The sequence below is a fragment of the Prionailurus bengalensis genome, chromosome B1 (genome assembly GCF_016509475.1).
Source record: "Prionailurus bengalensis isolate Pbe53 chromosome B1, Fcat_Pben_1.1_paternal_pri, whole genome shotgun sequence".
In the NCBI taxonomy this organism is placed as follows: domain Eukaryota; kingdom Metazoa; phylum Chordata; class Mammalia; order Carnivora; family Felidae; genus Prionailurus; species Prionailurus bengalensis.
Window position 1 is genome coordinate 205,615,120 of NC_057344.1, and position 19,021 is coordinate 205,634,140.

At 50.7% G+C, this 19,021-nt stretch overlaps 1 protein-coding gene across 2 annotated transcripts in view; it reads left to right on the forward strand.

Annotated features, from left to right (window-relative positions):
- The window catches only part of LOC122479139 (stem-loop binding protein), a 14,935-nt gene extending 779 nt beyond the window's left edge, over positions 1-14,156 (forward strand). The window contains exons 3-8 of one of the 2 annotated variants that reach the window (XM_043573194.1): positions 4,047-4,151; positions 6,834-6,893; positions 7,186-7,323; positions 7,965-8,114; positions 9,905-9,986; positions 13,203-14,156. In XM_043573194.1, coding sequence (XP_043429129.1) covers positions 4,047-4,151; positions 6,834-6,893; positions 7,186-7,323; positions 7,965-8,114; positions 9,905-9,986; positions 13,203-13,319 — 652 coding nt within the window. In that variant the 3' untranslated portion in view covers positions 13,320-14,156. Of the gene's footprint in view, positions 1-4,046; positions 4,152-6,833; positions 6,894-7,185; positions 7,324-7,964; positions 8,115-9,904; positions 9,987-11,585 lie in introns of both variants that reach the window. The other variant, XM_043573195.1, reaches the window with a different exon arrangement.
- Positions 14,157-19,021: the final 4,865 nt, after the last annotated feature.

A 19,021-nucleotide genomic window follows, 5' to 3' on the forward strand; every position in this document is an offset into this window, starting at 1 on the left:
ACTGCCCAAGGTACCTGGGGTCCCCCCGTCCCGACTGGTTAAGGCTCCCGGGTTCCCCGTCCTGGCTGGTTATGAGTACCTCGGGGTTACCGCCCTGATCCGCTCGTGGTGTCTGTGCCTCGCGTTAGTTGATTGTTTAAGGGGCTTGTGGCTTTGGAGTCTGATTAATTAGGGTGCTCGGGGGGGTGGGGGGGTCACAACTCTTTGAGTGGTCGCGCTGCCAAGTCCTACGACACTTGGGTAGTCACGGCGAGTGAGGGTCACTGCACCTGGCTAGTCATGTCGCCTCTGGCGTAGCGCCTGACTAGTTCTAGTGAAGGCAGCTGTCGCCCCAAACGTTTGGTTAAGGTGCCCGCATTTTCATTATCTGTGTGAAGCACCCTGTGTCACGTGACCGAGGTAGGTGACGTTCCCACAGGACCTCCGGTGATAAGTGTCAACAAAAACGGGTCTCGGCCTCAGCCAGCGAGCCTTCCTGTGTTTCAGGGACACTGGGAAGCTTTTAGCACGTCTCAGTGCAGCTGGTTAGGTTGGGTCTCAGAAGACTCAGCTTAGAGAAGTTGGGCGGCGCACCGCAGTGAAAACGGCGTAGGTGCCAGGCCGCAGACCGAGATTTGAGTTCCAGATCCTTGTTGCTTTTTAAGTTTTATTTATTTAGAAAGTTTTTTTTTCTTTCAGTGTTTATTTATTTTTGAGACAGAGAGAGACAGAGCATGCATGGGGGAGGGGCAGAGAGAGGGAGACACAGAATCCGAAGCAGGCTCCAGGCTCTGAGCCATCAGCCCAGAGCCTGACGCGGGGCTCGAACTCACGGACCGCGAGATCGTGACCTGGCTGAAGTCAGACGCTCAACCGACTGAGCCACCCGGGCGCCCCAAGTTTTATTTATTTTTGAGAGAGAGAGAGAGTGCGTGCATGTGAGTGCAAGTGGGGGAGGGGCAGAGACGGGAGGGGGACAGAGGATCTCTGCACTGACAGCAGAGAGCTCAACTCCGGGGCTTGAACTCAAGACCTGTGAGATCACGACCTGAACCAGAGTCTGCACCTCTAGATTCCTCCTCCTCTTCTTCCTCCTCCTCCTCTTTTTTCGGGCACGTTTTTTATTCTCTGGAACATCAAATTCCTCCCTTCCTCCCTAGAGCCTTCTTTTCATTCTGATGACTCCAGGTATTTTCTCTCTGAATGAGCCTTTGCTGCAGCATTCACGTGAGTTGTTTCTAGAGCGCGTTGTGTGCTGGGGAGGTTAGGACACCTCGGAAACCACGCTTTCATTTTCCTTGTGCCTGTACTCTGATGCGGGTGGCTCAGCTGGTCAGGGTATTTCAGAGGGACGGGGTGTGGGTGGAGACAGGGCAGGGACGAGGGCTAGGGTGCTCTTGAGAGGCCACAGGGAAGGAAGGCCTTTGTTGGGTTACCTCTGTGTGGTGACGGGACAAACCGGCCCACAAGGATCCGTGTGCCAAGGCCCCCCCCCACCCCCCCCCCCCCCCCCGGGTGGGGATGCGTTTGGCCTGTTTGAAGCCTGAATGGAGGGGGACAAGGTGGGCGGGCTGTTAGGTTGAGGTGGAAGGGGATGGTGAAAAATAAAGATGGGAAGAAATATGTGGTTGACATTCTACTTTTTAAAATCTAATTTTATTAAAAAAAATTTTTTTTGATGTTTGTTTTTGAGAGAGAGAGAGAGACCATGTAAGCAGGGGAGGAGCAGAGAGAGAGGGAGGGAGACATGGAATCCAAAGCAGGCTCCAGGCCCGGAGCTGTCAGCACAGAGCCCGACGTGGGGCTCGAACTCACGGACTGCGAGATGATGACCTGAGCTGATGTCGGACGCTTGACCGACTGAGCCACCCAGGCACCCCTCACGTTTGACCTTTTAAGGCAGGATTCCTGATGTTTGCTGATGGGTTGGGTGCAGAGAGGGGTCTAGGATGACTCCAGTGTTAGCTGTGAACACCTTTGTTTCTTGTGGAACCGTGTGCTGAGGTGAGGAGGTTGTGGGTAGAGCAGAGCTGGCATGGGGGGGAGTCCATAGTCAGGCCGAAGCTTCTCCCGTGAGCAAGAGAAGGTGTCAGGAAGGTATTGAGACCTGAGGGTGTGGATGGGGAGGCCACGCACGTTTTGCATAAGTGTGAGTTCTATGCTTTTTAGAGACTTAGGACTAGAAGAGATACTTGGGAAGTGGTCTTGAGTGGGGGAGAGGCCCTGGACAGGGCTGGAGTGGATGTGAGCAGAAGCTGTCAGACATCGTTGAGGTCAGGGTCTGAGTCCTCCAGTGGTCTCCCATTTAGCTGAGGACGAAATGTTAAATCCTTACGTTGCCTTAAAAGTCTTTGGTGTCCCCGTGGGTTCCCCTGTAGCTCATTAGCCACGTGGGCCTCCTTATTCATCTAACGTGGCAGAAATGCCCTCGTGTCTGCCCTTGGCAGTGCTTTTCTCCCCGGTCCGCCATGGTGAGGAGTGGGGAGCGCATACAGGTGCCTGCGGTAGCTCTGTCGTGGGATGCGAGAAGTTCCTGTGGAGGGAGGTTAGCTTACTGTGTAAAATAGGCTTTGTTTTCTGTTCCAGCACCTTCCCAGAAAACGTGTTTGTTCTGAGATAGGGTAGGTTGGTGACTATGATGTACTTAATCTGAAAAATAGGCTTGGGGTGCCTGGGTGGCTGAGTCGGTTAAGCATCTGACTTCGGCTCAGGTCACGATCTTGCCATTCGTGGGTTCGAGCCCCGCGTCGGGCTCTATGCTGGCAGCTGGGAGCCTGGAGCCTGCTTTGGAGTCTGTGTCTCCTTCTCTCTCTGCCCCTCCCCCACTTGTGTTCTGTCTCTCTATCTCAAAAATAAATAAATGTCAAAAAAAAATGAAAAGAGTCTTCAGTTCTGTAAGAGACATTTTCTTTTTACGAAAATATGTGATGTAGCAAAAGGTCATTTGTAAGCACCCTTTAAAAGTTCAGGAAACTGCCATGGTGGAGACCTGAACCCTTGATAGACTAGTGAGAAGTCCATGTCCAGCTCTGGACAGTCCCCCCATTTGATTCTTCTCTGTGTCTGGGATACGGTTACTGAGTCACGTTAACTTTTGGTTCATTAATTTGACTTTAGACACTGCCACGCATTTTTAGATTCTGGAAATTTGCTTTTAGAAATCTAATTTTAGTTTTTCTAGGTGAGGAAACCGTAAGAGAATAAACAATAATTGCACAAAGAGATTATTCGCTCGTTACCGCAGTTGCGCTTCCAAAGCACGCTGTTTGGTTTGCAGCTCAGGTACCGAAGGCTGCTTAGAGCTGTAGCTGAAGTTCGCGTCCAGCTTGGCTTCGCCCGTGGTGGCCAGTAGAAAAAAATCAGTTCATGTCTAATCTACAGGTGATGGACATACCAGCAATTCTGACTGCCAGATTTCAAATTCCCTAATTTGACCAAAGATTTAACTTGGCCGAAGGTTTCCTTGATCTCTAGATAGAACTGAACCCCTAGTTTACGCTTAACCCAACTCTGGGGGGGGGGGGGCACTGTTATCAGTGCGCTAAGTTCTTGTAGCGGGGACTCCGTTGTAAATTCTTACCCTCTTGTTTTAATTATGTGCTATATTCCGAATCATTACGCGCATCTGAAACTAACTAGTATGCGCTGTTTATTAAGTACCTTTCACGTGCTGGGCACTTTGCTTAGTACGAAGTATTACCTGAGGGTTTTTTAAAATGCTGAAAAGTAGCTTCTCGTTTTACAAGTAAAGGAAATTGCATTAGGTGCCGTTCTCAGGGCTGAAGATGCCTTGTTGACTTTGCCTTCCCCCCAAGTAGACTTTTTCCTCCTGATTTAGCCAACCCTGGCACACGGTAGGTGCCCAGAAGTTCGATAAGTGAAGCCCAGAGAGGCTTTCAGTAAATTGCCTAAACTCAGTGATCTAGTGAGTTATGGAGCAGAGATTGGCCCAGAGCCCTTTCCCTTGGCACCCTCCAAACAGCACGTGAACGTTCCCTGACGTACTGTTTGAAAGGAGACGGAAAGCGTGTGCCGTGGTTCACATGTACGTTTTTATCTTATTGCAGTTTTACCACTCCCGAGGGCCCCAAACCCCGTTCTAGATGTTCAGACTGGGCAAGTGCGGTCGAAGAGGATGAGATGAGAACCCGAGTTAACAAGGAAATTGCAAGGTATACGTTGCAGACCGTTTTGGAATGTTGTTTATTGTGCTTTCAATTATGTGTTAAATCTGAGATGTGTCTTAGAATGATGATTTTTAAGAGTTTGGTCCCCACACCACAATGTTAGCAGTACCTGGGAACTTCTTAGGAGTGCACATTCTCAGGCCCCACCCCAGACCCGCTGAATGGCAAACTCTGGGTGGGGTCCGGCCAGGTCTTGAGGAAGCCCTCCAGATGAGGCTGCTCGCCAGAGTTTGAGGACCCCTGCCTTAGCGGCCGTCCCTCCACCGTGATGCACTCTGACCTACCGCGTTGTGCTCTGCCACGCCAGCGAAGTGTGTTGTCTGACACCTGGCTCAGATGTCAGCTTGGAAGTGGGAGGGCGCAGTGCGGGGTCCCCAACTGGGGGCCTCTAAACCCCTTGCAGTTGTACCCAAAATTCTTGTGTGTGTCCCGAGTTCTCACAAAGGCCAAGCCACTTCCTGTACTCTTAAACACCGTTTATTTCTCTTGATTACAAATTCTGTCCCCCCGCCCCTCCCTTGATATATGCCATCCACCCCAGCTGAATGAATTTTGAGTTAAAATACTGTGGCTCATGATTAGCTGGAGAATGTTAAACTGAGTCCATTGGTTCTTAATTCTTATGAAAATGTGTCCTCTCTGCAGAGAAGCAGGGCCACATTGCCTGTTGCACGTCTGCAACAGAGAGGGAAACACAGAATCTGCAGCTTGATGGTATTTCTAGCTGCCTCCTTAAGAAAGGCACAGGCAGTGTGGGAGCTGGTTATGACCACACGTGTTGTGTGTGTGTTGGGGGGGCAGTATACCTCTTGGAAAGGTGAGCTGGAAGTTAACAGGTATGGCTCCAGTGTTTTGTATCCAAAAAAAAAAGAAAAAAGATTTAATGTTTATTTATTTTAGACAGAGAGACAGAGACAGAGCATGAGTGGGGGAGGGGCAGAGAGAGAGGGAGACACAGAATCTGAAGCAGGCTCCAGGCTCCGAGGGGTCAGCCCAGAGCCTGACTTGGGACTCGAACCCATGAACTGAGCCAAAGTCGGACGCTTAATGGATTGAGCCACCCAGGTGCCCCTCCAGTGTTTTGAATTAGTTGTTCTATTGACGTAGATCTCGATTTTCCCAACTGTAGAGCTGGGATGTTTGATTTGGTCTGTGTAGTTTCTGTGCGATGCTCCTGAGGTTTATAACAGCTGTCATGGCCTCACCTGTGTGTCCTGACCCCCCCCCCCCTTCTCCCCTTGCCAGGGACTGTCCGCGGCCCTCGTGCTATGTGTGGAGATCCTGGTCTGTCTGGACACTCCTTTGGTGGCCCCTTCTCCTCAGTTGTCTCACAGGCCTGCCTCTGAAAGTTGTTCTGCTTTGCAGAACAGGCCTGCTCAGTTTTGGGCCACTCTGTTCCTGGATCACACCTTTCCTGATGGAAGGCTGCTGCTTTAGTAAGGCCTGGGTGGTCTGAGCTGCCGATGGTGGTGGCCCGCTGTACGTTTTACGAGAATTCAACTCACTGTGCTCTCAAGAGGGTAACACATACCACACACCAGCTCTCTGAAAATTGGGAAGTGAGTTTTAGTCCTACCTGAAGCCAGTCTTTTTCAACTAGAGTCACAGAGAGTGAAGCCCTGGAGAAAGTGATCCGAGGGCCTCCTCTCCGTGTTGTCACAGGCTGGTATAGAATTGATGTTTCCTGGGTTCACAGGAAGTAAACTCATTCATTACTTCCGGTGCCCAAACTGCTGGATGCCTCAGCAAACTTGGGGGTGGGGATTTTGGAAGGAGATGCAGTGATGACATACTTCACACAAATGAGCTTCTGGTTTGAGGGGGTTCGTGGTTTCAGTGGTAGATTGTGTACAGTCCTTGGGCCGACGTACCTGGGCAGAGCTGGGGTTTGGTAGTTGTTGCGATGATAGAAGTCAAATGCCTGGTGAAGTTTGCGGGGAACACAACGGGGGGGGTGGTGCCGTTCTCCTTCCAGGTATAGGAGGAGGTTCGCGGGACTCAGGCACACGCGTCTTGTTAGTAACTAACTAGTTGTGGTATTAGAAGTCAACTTTTTATTTCAACTTTTGTTTATTTTCTTTGAAACTGGGCTCTTACGACTTAACCTGAAACTGTTAGGGACTTTATTTGGTTCAGAGAACCTCTGCCTTACCACATGTGGTGCCCAAGGGCATTGAGGCAGCTGCTCATAGAGCCTGGTTGCCCTAAGCACTTGGTGTGATCTTGGTGTATAACTTCTCTTCTTATGAGAGAAGATGACTGAGGGAGATTGAAAATAAGCCACCCAGGGGCTCCTGGGGGGCTCAGTCGGTTGAGCATCCGACTTCAGCTCAGGTCACGATCTCGCGGTTCGTGAGTTCGAGCCCCGTGTCGGGCTCGTCAGGCTCTGTGCTGACAGCTTGGAGCCTGGAACCTGCTTCGGATTCTGTGTCTCCCCCTCTCTCTGCCCCTCCCCCATTCATGCTCTGTCTCTGTCTCAAAAATAAATAAAACTTCAAAAAAAAAAAAAAATAAGCCACCCAACGGTGCTGTTACCTGTACTCATTAATCCAGACTACACTGCTCAGGAAGAAGACCTTATTCTTGGGGGCTGTTTCAGTTCTAAAAGCATCGTATTCAGTTAATTCAGTTATGCCTTAAAATCAGTGATGTTTATTTTGCTTTCAGATATAAAAGAAAACTCCTCATAAATGACTTTGGGAGAGAGAGAAAGTCCTCGTCGGGAAGGTAAATGCCACGTAAAGGTTTCTTTTTTAATTTGATGGGCCTGCAGTCTGTTAGTAGAAACAACTGTGCATGAGGTGCTGGTTGTCTCAGTGGCATGTACTGGGTTAGTCCTTTCCTCACTGCGTTGGAAGCTGTACCGATTGTGTAGTAAATTCCCACACACACAAAGATTTCTAGACTGTTTAAGATTAACGTGGTTTGGAATCCAGAGGACAGATGTTCTTTCATGGTTGTGTTTCACCGTTTTCTTACGTAGGGATCTTAAGGTGTGTTCTGTTCCTTTCCTCTTCAGTTCTGATTCGAAGGAGTCGGGGTCCGCAGCACCAGCTGACTTAGAGACAGATGAAAGCGTGCTCATGAGGAGGCAGAAACAGATCAACTACGGAAAGAATACCATCGCCTATGACCGCTATATTAAAGAAGTCCCAAGGTAGTCCTGTCTCCCTGGCACATCCTGATGGAGCACGGGGCTTTGCAGCCTGGATGGTTACTTCAGGGGTGAATCTGAGTCTGGGCGTAGCTCACGTCTGCTGAGGAGCATTGAACAACTGAGGCACTTACATGAGTGAAGAGGCACGGATGGGATCCCCAGGGACTTGAAGATAAGAAAATACACTGTATAACAGTTCAGGGTGTTGGAAGACATTTCAGGTCTTACTTCACGTCAGACTTCTAGTGGTCTTATAAATGTAAAGCTATTAACATGCATGATGGGGGAGAAAGTAAAGTTCGGGTTGCAGGTTGTGAAGATGTTACTGGAGGAAAGCATGAGCGTTGCCTCGTTTTGTCCAAGCAGCACGCTCTTCCTGCCCTGCTCCCTCACACGCAGGTTGCAAAGCTTAGAGCGTCGATTTCTCAGTGGGACTAGGCTTCAGATGTAGTGTTTTGGAGCACACGTAGCAGAAGAATAGTAGAATCAAAGGGGCAGTGCTGTTGTATACGTTAGTTTTGCTCATTTTATAGAGTCTCCGTTGATCTGTATTTTTTGGTAACTCTGATCTCATAGTTTGGCTAACGTTCAAGCTGATGTGGGCAGAGTGTGTGTCGGAATAACCGCCCTGTTTCCTGCAGACACCTTCGCCAGCCTGGCATCCATCCCAAGACCCCCAACAAGTTCAAGAAGTATAGTCGGCGATCGTGGGACCAGCAGATCAAACTCTGGAAGGTGGCGCTGCATTTTTGGGATCCTCCACCTGAAGAAGGATGTGATCTGCAAGAAATGTATGTCTTTATTGCACTCTTGGCCTCTGTTTCTGCGACGTGTGCAGTGACCGATACCGCTTGATCACCTGTGTGGCACGCTGGCCTCGTACTAAGTGCCCCTGGAAGTTTTCTGAGAGCAGAATAGTCCGCTGCCCCGGCCTCATGTCTGTTTTCCCCATGCACACGTGTGTGCCGTTGCGTGGCTGCACAGGTGGTGGAGGGAAGAGTACGCTTCCTGGATTTACTTTTTGTAGCTAGAGAAAGGAGAGCTTGGTAATAATAAACCTAGTGATATGTGGGCTGTGGTCTGTTAAGTTTTAAACTCAACATTCTGAAAGGTATTTGAGTAACTTATGTTGAACTACGAAAATAAAAGGTCTCTTTTAGTCCAGGAAACCTTTTATCTTTTTCCTGTTGATTTTCTTTCTTTCTTTTTTCTTTTTAAGTAGTCTGCTTGTCTTCTTCTTTTTTTTTTTTTAATGTGTATTTCTGAGACAGAGAGACAGAGCAGGAGTGGGGAAGGGGCAGAGAGAGAGACGCACACAGAATCCGAAGCAGGCTCCAGGCTCTGAGCTGTCAGTACAGAGCCCGATGTGGGGCTCGAACTCAAAAACTGTCACCTGAGCCGAAGTCTGTCGCTCAGCCGACTGAGCCCTGCCCCAGGTGCCCTGCCCCTGTTGATTTTTAAACTGGAGCCTCGTTGGAGAGGCCTGAGGCCTGGGGTTTTGCCCTAGGGTCGTGTCTAGGGTTAGGGTTGGCTGTTGGACAGGGAGCTGGAGACAATGGTCTTGTACTTGTACCCCCTTGGAGCACCTCTTCTCAGCTCCCTCCTGACCTGAGCCTCTCCCTTGCTCAGAAACAGATTTGTTCATTTAGCAAACACGAGAGTTTTTGCTTTTTTTTTTTTTTTTTTAATTTTTTTTTTTCAACGTTTATTTATTTTTGGGACAGAGAGAGACAGAGCATGAACGGGGGAGGGGCAGAGAGAGAGGGAGACACAGAATCGGAAACAGGCTCCAGGTTCTGAGCCATCAGCCCAGAGCCTGACGCGGGGCTCGAACTCACGGACCGCGAGATCGTGACCTGGTTGAAGTCGGACGCTTAACCGACTGCGCCACCCAGGCGCCCCGAGAGTTTTTGCTTTGTGCTGGGGAAATTAATGAACTCATGTTTGAAATGATTTTTTAAGGTTTTGTTTATGTGAGTGCTCTCTGGACTCCATGTGGGGCTCAAACTCAGAAGTCTTCTGCTGCTCCGGCTGAGCCAGCCAGGAGTCCCCGAGATAATTTCTAACATGGCTTTACAGAGTTGGTCTCACAGATGTCACCCTGTCGTACATTTTTTTCCCACTGTGCCGCTGTTGTTCTGTGCTCTTTATGAGTGGAAAATTGGAAACATTAGTGATCATCTGCTGTATGGTTTGTTCTGGTGTGCACCGCCCCCACTGCCTCCCCACATTGGGCGTATTATTGCTGCTTCTACCCGGTAGGATGCCCTTGGGGGTGTAAACAGTTGCACCATAGTTGGGAGCGGGCAGGTTGTGTGCTCTGAGCCAGGTGGATGTCTCCGCTTGCAGTGACTGTGGCCAGTTCTCCCTGTGCTGGTTGACTGGGCAGCACTGGGGCAGGGAGGGTTCACTGAAAACTGTCTCGATGCTTTCAGGAGCAGAGGAGACACGAGTGACCATTGTCAGAGGGCAGCATGGTGTTGATTGTGCTTGTGTTTAGTGAGCAGCCTTGGAGCACCTCCCTGCATCACGTGCCTCCTGGCTTTGGTGACTGACTTACCTGTTTGATTGCACTTCGCAGACATCCTGTGGACCTCGGGGAAATGGAGACTGAGTCCGCAGAAAGCAGCTCTGAATCCCAGACAAGCTCTCAGGATAACTTTGTAAGTACCTTTTCTTGGTTTCCAGTTAATGGTTGACAATGTGTGCCACTTTGTAAACTGACATTGAGGCCAGAGTTTGATTTTGCTGCTTCTGAGTAAGGGGCTCCTTATCCCTTTCTCCTGTTGTCATCAGAGTATCAGATTGAGTGGAGTCCCTCTGTATTGGCCTAGTTAGTCCTACCATTTTCATTTTATTCTTATTTAATTAATTAATTAATTTGAAGTTTATTATTGCTTCTCGGCCTTTTGGCTAAGATCAAGTATAAAGTTTATTTTGAGAGAGAGCACACGCATGTGTGGAGAAGGGGCAGAGAGAGAGGGAGACAGAATCCCAAGCAGGCTCCATGCTGTCATCACAGAGCCCGACACAGGGCTCGATCCCAGGAACTGTGAGATCATGACTTAAACCAAAGCCAAGAGTTGGGTGTTCAACCGACAGAGCCACTCAGGTGCCCCCACCATTTTCAGTTTAAAAGTAAAAAGCCAAGGGGCGCCTGGGTGGCGCAGTCGGTTAAGCGTCCGACTTCAGCCAGGTCACGATCTCGCGGTCCGTGAGTTCGAGCCCCGCGTCAGGCTCTGGGCTGATGGCTCAGAGCCTGGAGCCTGTTTCCGATTCTGTGTCTCCCTCTCTCTCTGCCCCTCCCCGTTCATGCTCTGTCTCTCTCTGTCCCAAAAATAAATAAACGTTGAAAAAAAATTTTTTTTTTTTAAAGTAAAAAGCCTTGGGGCACCCGGGTGGCTTCATTCTCGGTCAAGTGGTTAAGCATCCGGCTCTTGATTTCGGTTTGGGTCATGATCTCACAGTTCCTGGGATCAAGCGCCACCTTGGGCTCTGTGCTGACAGTGCTGTGCCCGCTTGGGATTCTCTCTGTTTCTCTCTCACAATGAAAATAAGCTTTAAGAAGAAAAACGTAAGGCTTTTTTTCCCTTTGGTTGCAGTGCTTACGTAGGTCTTGTCACAGGCATTAATTTTAGGCTGTATACAGTTTGTGCTGGTGATTTGTTAGTACAAGAACCGTTTGCTAATTGTTATAAAATAAAGGTGTGTTTTGGGCCTAGGGTTTCCCCCATATTTTCCAATTTTTAAAAACGATGTGTTTTTGGAGGAAAAAACTACAAAGACCAAAAGCAAGATATAAAATTATCTCAGCTGTCAGTTGGGTAGTATTGATTGGGTAGCTGTTGGTTGGGTACATGTTCTTCCAGAGTTTTCTGCGCGTATACAAGCAGATATACGCACGAGCAGTTATGCTTTACGTGAGGTCATCCTGTGTGAGGTCGTCCTGCACTGTGTTTGAACAGTTCAGAAGCCTATAAAATAAACGTGCATAGTTGCCTTTTTTCCCTTCATCTGTGTCACCTCCTTGGTAAGCCCAGCATAGGTCCATCCCGTCTTGTGGACCCTCTGTTGACCCACTCTTTGTGACCGTGAGGTGAGCAATAAGGCAAATGTCAAACAATAGAAGACTAGCAAAGTCATGTTTCTGTCATAAGGTTTTTGAAGACTAATGATGCGGGAAATTGTTGAGATAAGTAAAAACAGGTTACTTAATGGTAGAATGATCCCAGTTTTATGGGTATTTATTCACACGTATGCAGGACTAAAAAGGAACCCATGAAAATGTCAACTGGTGATATCCTTAGTTTGGATGAAGAGGAACCCTTGTCCCAGCTCAAGAAACAGATTCTGAACATGCCACCTGCCAAATCAGAAGTTAGAGGGAGATGGCTCAGGCCCAGGGGACAAGGGGAGGGGGGACCAGACCGCAAAGATCAGGGGCAGGGGTCCTCCTGGTGGGAGGTCCTGGGGGGTCCAGGAGGAGGTGGTTCAGAGATGGCTGGGTTTGCTAAAGGAAGAGAAGCCTGGGCTGGGTACCTTATTTCATGCTGTGAACACCCAGAACTGTGTGTATCCCTTACCCACTCCACCAAGTCTGGACACAGCCACGGTGTCACTGTGCTCAGGAAATGCCATGTTGACAGAACACTGTCTCATCAGCATCCACATTTGGGTTTTCTGGTTGCCCTAATGATGTCCTTATTATAAGTGGTTTTTTGTTTTTGTTTTTTTAAATCCACAGTTGAATCAAGGACTACTTGTCTGAATTGCCATTTCTTACATGTTCTTTAACTTAGAATAGTCTTCCTGCATTTTCCCCCATGACCTTGGCTTTTTGGGGAGATTCAGGCTAGTTTTTATAATGCGGAATTCCTCATTTGGGAGTTCTGTTTCTTTAAGGACTAGATTCAGATCGAACCCTTTAGGCAAGAATATGACCATGGTGGGGGGTGTACCCAGGCGCCCCCCCAAAATAACTTTTTTTTGTTTTAACTTTCATTTACAACTTTGGTTTAAGTTGGATGAAACATTGGACTTCAGTGGGTTTAAATGCCCTAAACTGTAAACTCTAAGGTTTGATTGTATGACCTTGTAATTAAACTTTTTTAACGAAAAGAGCAACGCCTGTTTATTGAAGCAGTTCAGAAATGTATTACACACCATTACCAAATCAAGTGCCTTGAGAGCCACTGTTTGCGTTTTGTCTAGCTTTTCAGCATCTGTTCTGTGCTTGTAAAAGATGCACGTGGGTGTTCATATCTGGACTTTTTGTCTTACCCAGTGCCTTGTGTATGGTACGTAACGGTCCCTTTGGCAGCACAGTTATTAGAAAGAGTGAGCGAAGGCAAAGAGCTTGACGTGCGTTTTCTCTCACTTGATTCCCAAATGTGGGTGTAGGAAGTGGCCCCCGTGTTGGGGGTGAGGTGGGCTGGAGAAGGAGCAGCCAGGACAGATCCTCCTTGGCCGGTGAGCACGTGCCCTGCGGTTTGGTGCGATTCTGCGTCACAAGGCACGGTGCGTGGGTGATGGTAGGCTGAGTCCACTCTGCGGCCCCCTAGGGGTCAAAGGGCCGGGGCTCGGACGCCTTAAAGGCGTCAGCTTTTAGTCAGCCTCTGGTGGGGGTTGCTTAGCGGGTAGGGATTTGACAAATCCACCTCCAAGAAAGTGTGATGTTGCCTGTGAATTTGAAGTAGGTGATGGTTCGAATTCTCTCTCCCAAGCATCCTAGCGCGCATGGACTTTCGGCCTCCGGAGCCGTGGGCTCAGGAGGAGGCAGGCACCCCCTGCCTTGGGGCGCACAGCTTTGGGTTTGGTGCCAGCGGCAGCGAGACCCACGTGTCTTGGGGGCTAGCCGTGACCGTGCTCCTGTTTTCTAGGATGTGTACTCTGGCACACCCACTAAAGTCAGGCACGTGGACTGCGGAGTGGAGGACGAATTTGACTTGGAAGCTTGTTTAACGGAGCCCTTGAAAGATTTCTCAGCCATGAGCTAACTGGTGCCACCTAGAGGCCACTGGGAGCGAGAGTTGCCTCTGCCCGGCAGGTTGGGGACCGGCCAAGCATGTGTCCTGCATTTGTAACCGGATGGCTTCTGTTCATAGTTCATTATCACATTAGCTCATGGTGAACTGTTATTCTTGCCTTATTTTCTTAAGAAGCGTTAATTTTATGTATAGTGAGTGTATTTTGCATGTTTTAAATTGTAAATGGAACTAAATCCAAGGAAAATTGAACTTGAAAACTTAATTGCTTAATCTCTGCCATTCTCCAAGTTACCCTGACAAACATACTTTTAACTGGTTCTCCACCAGTAAGTTAGACACCCGGTCTCCACTTGTCAGGTGGCTGGTTTGGGTTTAACCACACGCTCACAGGACCAGTCTCATGGCGGCTCTCTTTTCCGGTAGCTGACTGAGTGTTCTCATAATTGGATAACTTGAATATCGTTACGGAAACTTAAATTTTGGGTCTTTTGTCAGTATGTCAAGGTGTGTTTTTTTGCCTCATCCAGAGCACTGAATAGTCAAAGTTACTAAATTGAGCCGTTAAGTTAATGGATTTTATGTAAGTTATACAATCTTAATTTGGTACTTGTAAATAGCACTAGGGAGGCCTTCCACCCGTAACACTCCAAGAGTAAGGCTGCCAGCAGAGGGGCTCAGAATGGATGTTTTTTTACAATCAGTTAATTCACCATGTAAAGTTGCTGTAAATGATAACGTGTACAGATTTTCTGTTCAAATACTCAATTGTAAACTTCTTGTTAAGACTGTTATGTTTCTATTGCTTTTGTATGGAACGATATTGCAAAAATAAAAAGAAAAGAACCTCGTTCAGCTGATTTATTGCCAGCTAGGCGCCTGCTGAGGTAATTCCCGCGTTCGCGTTTGGAGGATCTAAGTAGCTATCTCCTTGTCACGTGACGCTGGGGGACGGCACATGGGGGTGAAGGAAGCCTGACCCAGGATCAGGAAACTACCCGGTGAGGAGGGGACCTCATGGGTTTGGAGCTCTTGGGGCATCTCTGTCAGGCTGGAACCATCCAGACCTGATGCGGCAGGGCCCGGCCGCGTTTGGCGTGTGACCGGCGGATGTGCAGAGAAGCTGGGGGACCCAGGTTGGACGCTTACAGGGCACCTGGGGTGTCGCGGCCTTTCCCTCTTTCCGAGACAGACCCAGGCTGCACGTTCTACCCTGGAGCGGAGCGGGCAATGGACCTGGGTTTCGAGGGGTGGCCCCCCCTGCACGTACTCGGTACTTGTACACTTGAAATCCTGGAAACTCTGTCTACGGACCTTGCTGTTCGGCCATGGCCACGTGCCCTAAGGATGGTCCCTCAGAAGTGATGCTGGGGGCGCCTGGGTGGCGCAGTCGGTTAAGCGTCCGACTTCAGCCAGGTCACGATCTCGCGGTCCGTGAGTTCGAGCCCCGCGTCGGGCTCTGGGCTGATGGCTCAGAGCCTGGAGCCTGTTTCCGATTCTGTGTCTCCCTCTCTCTCTGCCCCTCCCCCGTTCATGCTGTCTCTCTGTGTCCCAAAAATAAATAAAAAATGTTGAAGGAAAAAAAAAAAAAAAGTGATGCTGAACTTGCTTCACGCCAAGGAGGGGTTTTGGCAACTTTGTTCACGGTTTTTCAAAAGGGCAGGAGGCCCTCTTCGTGCCCTTTGTTGAGCCCGTGCCGTGTCAGTTCTAGTAGACACTGGAGATGTGCAGGAGACGGGGTGCTCCAGAGTCTGCGCTCACACTCCCATGGGGACAGAAGATAGCAAATACGGAGTCGGGTTAAGGGGTGAGTGGAGACGGGCAGGGGGCAGGGGGATGCCCGGGAGGTGGGAGGTTGCCATTTTTTTCAGGCTGGGTGAGAGATGCCCGACAAGGTGGCGTGTGAACAGATGTGCTCTCCGGGAAGAACGTCCACCCCAGGAGGCAGCAGACGCAAAGGCCCTGAGGTAGGAGTTTGGTGTATAGACTGTTAGCAAAATCCTCACGTGTGGGACAGAGTTTGTAGCTGGTCGGGAGCTGGCGGGACTCTAGGGAGGAAAGTTCTGGGGGCTGCCTCGGGCTGTGGGGAGACCCAGTGGGGGTGGGTGGGAAGATGTGAGAACGTTAAGAACCGGAGCTGAGTGGGTCCTGACCATGTGGCAGCAGTTCAGCGTGGAGGTGGAAGATGACAGACCGGCTGGTCCAGACAGGATTTCGAGGCGGTGCCAAGGGCACCTCTGCGTCCTGCCACCGAGGCTGGAAGGCAGGGGTGGAGCGGGAAGCCGGTGACGGGGCTTGGGTGCACGGGAGCGGCACCCCTTGGCCGCCTCACTCTCCGCCTTCCCGGTGGCACACGGGGCTGACGTTCAGAAGTGGCTTTCGAGCAGACGTCAGCGCGGGGTGGCCAGGAAGGTCGGGTCTGTGACGAAGCTGTGGGCGTGCGGCGTGAGACCGCCGAACGGTAGGACCGAGGCGCTCCGGAGCTGTCCCTCTGCAGACCCCCGAGACCCAGGGGGCTTGTTTTGAGGAGACCTGTGCTTGTGGCTCTTGTGTAAGGAATCGTACCCCAAGAGGTTTCCCCGGAGACCCGGAAAGCTTTTGAGAGAATTGGGTTGTTAGAAAGCCGCGAGTTTGGACTGAGAGGCACGGGCAGCAGGAAATGAAAAGGGGCCTTTGGATCCTCCCGATTCACCTGGCAGGAGGCGGGCGGAGGAAGGCTCACGGCTGCAGAGAACACACGCTGCCTTTTGTGGGAAAGCGAGAATTCACAGGGTGGACCCGGCAGCCCAGAGGCAGAGCCGGGAAGCGTGGAGACCCCCTGACGGAGCGGGAGCCGCATGGCTGGTGGCGCCTGTGTCTCCACCCGCTCCGGACGGGTCCGGCCCGGCCCGCTGCTGTGCGGCGTGTGTGGCGGGGGCTGGGGATGGCCGGCAGAGCCGACGTCTCTCTAGCTCGGAGGCCTTCAGACTGAGAGGCCCTCTCGGGGAGGAGATTCGGGCCTTTGTTTGGGCTGGCGTGGGAGGAGGCGACTTGGAGGCCTTGAGGGGACTGTCCCTAACCTGTGGCCAGAGGGTGGACGGAAGTGGCCTTAAACGAGGGCGAGGAGGCCGGTTGGCTGGAGCCGGGGTGTTGCACACGTAGACTTGGGCTTTACTCTTGAGTGAGGGGGGCAGCAGGGGACGTGCCCTCTGATTTAGGTTCTAGAAGAATCATTTTGACTGCTAGCTTTTGCTTTGCGTTTGAATTCTTGGGGTGCCCTTAAGCGGCAGGGAAGTCACCTTTCAGGCTTTAGTTCTTGCCTTTTAATGCTGTTAACATAATCTAGTATTTTCTGTACGAGGTTACAAATAACCACCGGCTAGAATTGAGTCGTCTTTATTCTTGACTTTTGTACGTCGAACCTAGAAGTGTCAGAACTAAATTAAGTTTGTCTGCCATGATTAATTCCAGGCTGATGGCTATCTCGTTCCCATTGGTGACTCATTTCCCTATCTCCCCAGGCAGAGATGGGGTCCGCTTATCAGGGCTGTCATCCTCTGTCCCCAACTTACTTTTTTCCTGCATTGTGAACCATTCTTGTTTCTTGCCGGTCTATCTGGATCCTTTCCCTTTGGTAGGAAGACCTCACCGGAGCCCCTCGGGTGAGTCCGCAGTCTGCCTGAACCCAAAGCCTGCGCTGCTGGCTTTCTGGACCCATGCGGGTGGATCCTCTGGTCAATGGAGTGGTTACAGGGTCTTTTTATTCCAGGTTAGCAAATCTGAAAAGTCTGCTGGGCAAAGTCCTGTCACAGTACTTGGCAAACTGAAAATGCTTTGGCAAGTTAATAGTTGAGCTGCCCTCTCTGAACCTGGATTGGCTGGGTGGGAGGAAGTGTGCCTTTTTAAAAAAGTTGTTTTAATGTTTGTTTTTGAGAGAGTGTGGGTGGGGGAGGGTCAGAGAGAGGGAGACACAGACTCTGAAGAGGGCTTCAGGCTCTGAGCTGTCGGCACAGATCCCGACACGGGGCTCGAACCCACGAACCACTAGATCGTGACCCGAGTTGAGAGCAAGAGTCGGGTGCTTCACCGACTGAGCCACCCAGGCGCCCCACCTTTTTGATCCTAAAGCCTGCAGATTTTATTCAAGGGTGGTTTTCGTGTGTGTGCCTGCCATGCGTGTGTGTGTGGTTTCGTGCTGTGTTGTGGCCGTCTTGTTTGCTTTCTAATGTGTAGGCCCCGCTTGGACCTCCGCCACCTCATAAAACTCCCATTTCAAAGACGCATATGAAATTTTCCGGGAAAATAATCCCCTCAGTGTAGCACAGGGAGCCAGCTCCCCAGATAGCGGCACTAAGGGCTTTGGTGGCTGGAGCTGCAGCAGAGGCACCGACTGTGTACGTGTCCTCAGCTCTCCGCCTGGCCTGGCCCGTTGGGGGCCGTTCGGTGTGTGCAGTGGGGGCGGGGCGCACACCTGCCACCCGGTCCCAGCTCTGGCTTTTCCAGCTGTGGGGCGGGGCCTTCATGCCCCCATCTATAGAACTGGGGTAACAGCGCCTACCTCGTAGGATGTCTCTAAGGATTAAAGGAGACAGCGGGTGCCACATGTTTAAGAATCTGCTGTGGTTGCCGAGGGACCCGTTCAGTGCATGCCCACGGCCCCGCACATTGGCTCATTCCTTCGCTACCAGTCAGAGCGAGGATGGTCATCAGGCAGGCACTCAGGAAGAGGGACGTCGATTACAGAGACGTGCTAGCCCTTTCTTGGAGGCCGAGAGGTGGTCGGATGTGCCCAGGGAGGGGTCCTGGAGCTACTCCCTCAAGTGAATGCCAGGCCACGTGAGCAGCAAGTGGCATTTCGCCCGGTGGCCCTGAATGTGATTTTGAGAGTGGTTTTCAGTGTGATGGCCATTAGTGCACTTGCCGTGCTGCGTAGGGAAAAGGCAGAATTTGAGTTTCCTGAGGAACTTCCTCCCCCTCCTTGGGCAGAATTGCCAGGGTGGGGGGCCTGCCGTCGACACAGGCAGGCCCATTGCTGCACAACGGATTTCCCTGGAACTTGGTGGATCACAAGAACGGTATCTCAGTTTCTGTGGCTTAGTTGATCCTTTCGTCTGGTCTCTTGCAGGACTGCAGTCAAGATGTTGGCTCGGGCTGGGGTCTCTTCTGAAGGCTTGACCGGGGAGGGATCTGTTCCAGCCTCACTCTCGTGGCCGTTGGTCAGAGATGGCCCTCTGTTCCTCGGCATGCGGGCTTCTCCACATGGCAGCTTGCTTAAAGCAGATGCCAGCCCAGATGGGAGTCACAGGCTTGTATCGCCTACTTTTGGAAGTGACAGCCTGTCGCTTAGTTTAAGAAGCAAGTCACTGGCCAGCGGGCACTCTGGGAGAGGGGATCGCACGAGAGTGGGTCGTTGGAGCCGTTTTAGAAGTCTGCGCATCCCAGGGGGGCTTGCCGGGCAGGTGGACAGCCACGAGCCACAACCTAGATCTCACATTTGTACAAAGGCTCACTTAAAATGAGCCACAGACCTCAGTGTAATAACTTGTAGGAGGTCATTGGGACCTGGGGCTGGGCAGAGTTCTTAAGTCTTGACCCCGAAAGCGTGATCCATGAAAGGAAACATTCTTCAGATACACCTCATCAAAACTAAAAGCTTTTGCTCTGTGAAAGACCCGGCTGCAGGATGGAAAGAAGAACTGCAGACACACATCTGGCCACACATCTGCCCAGGGACT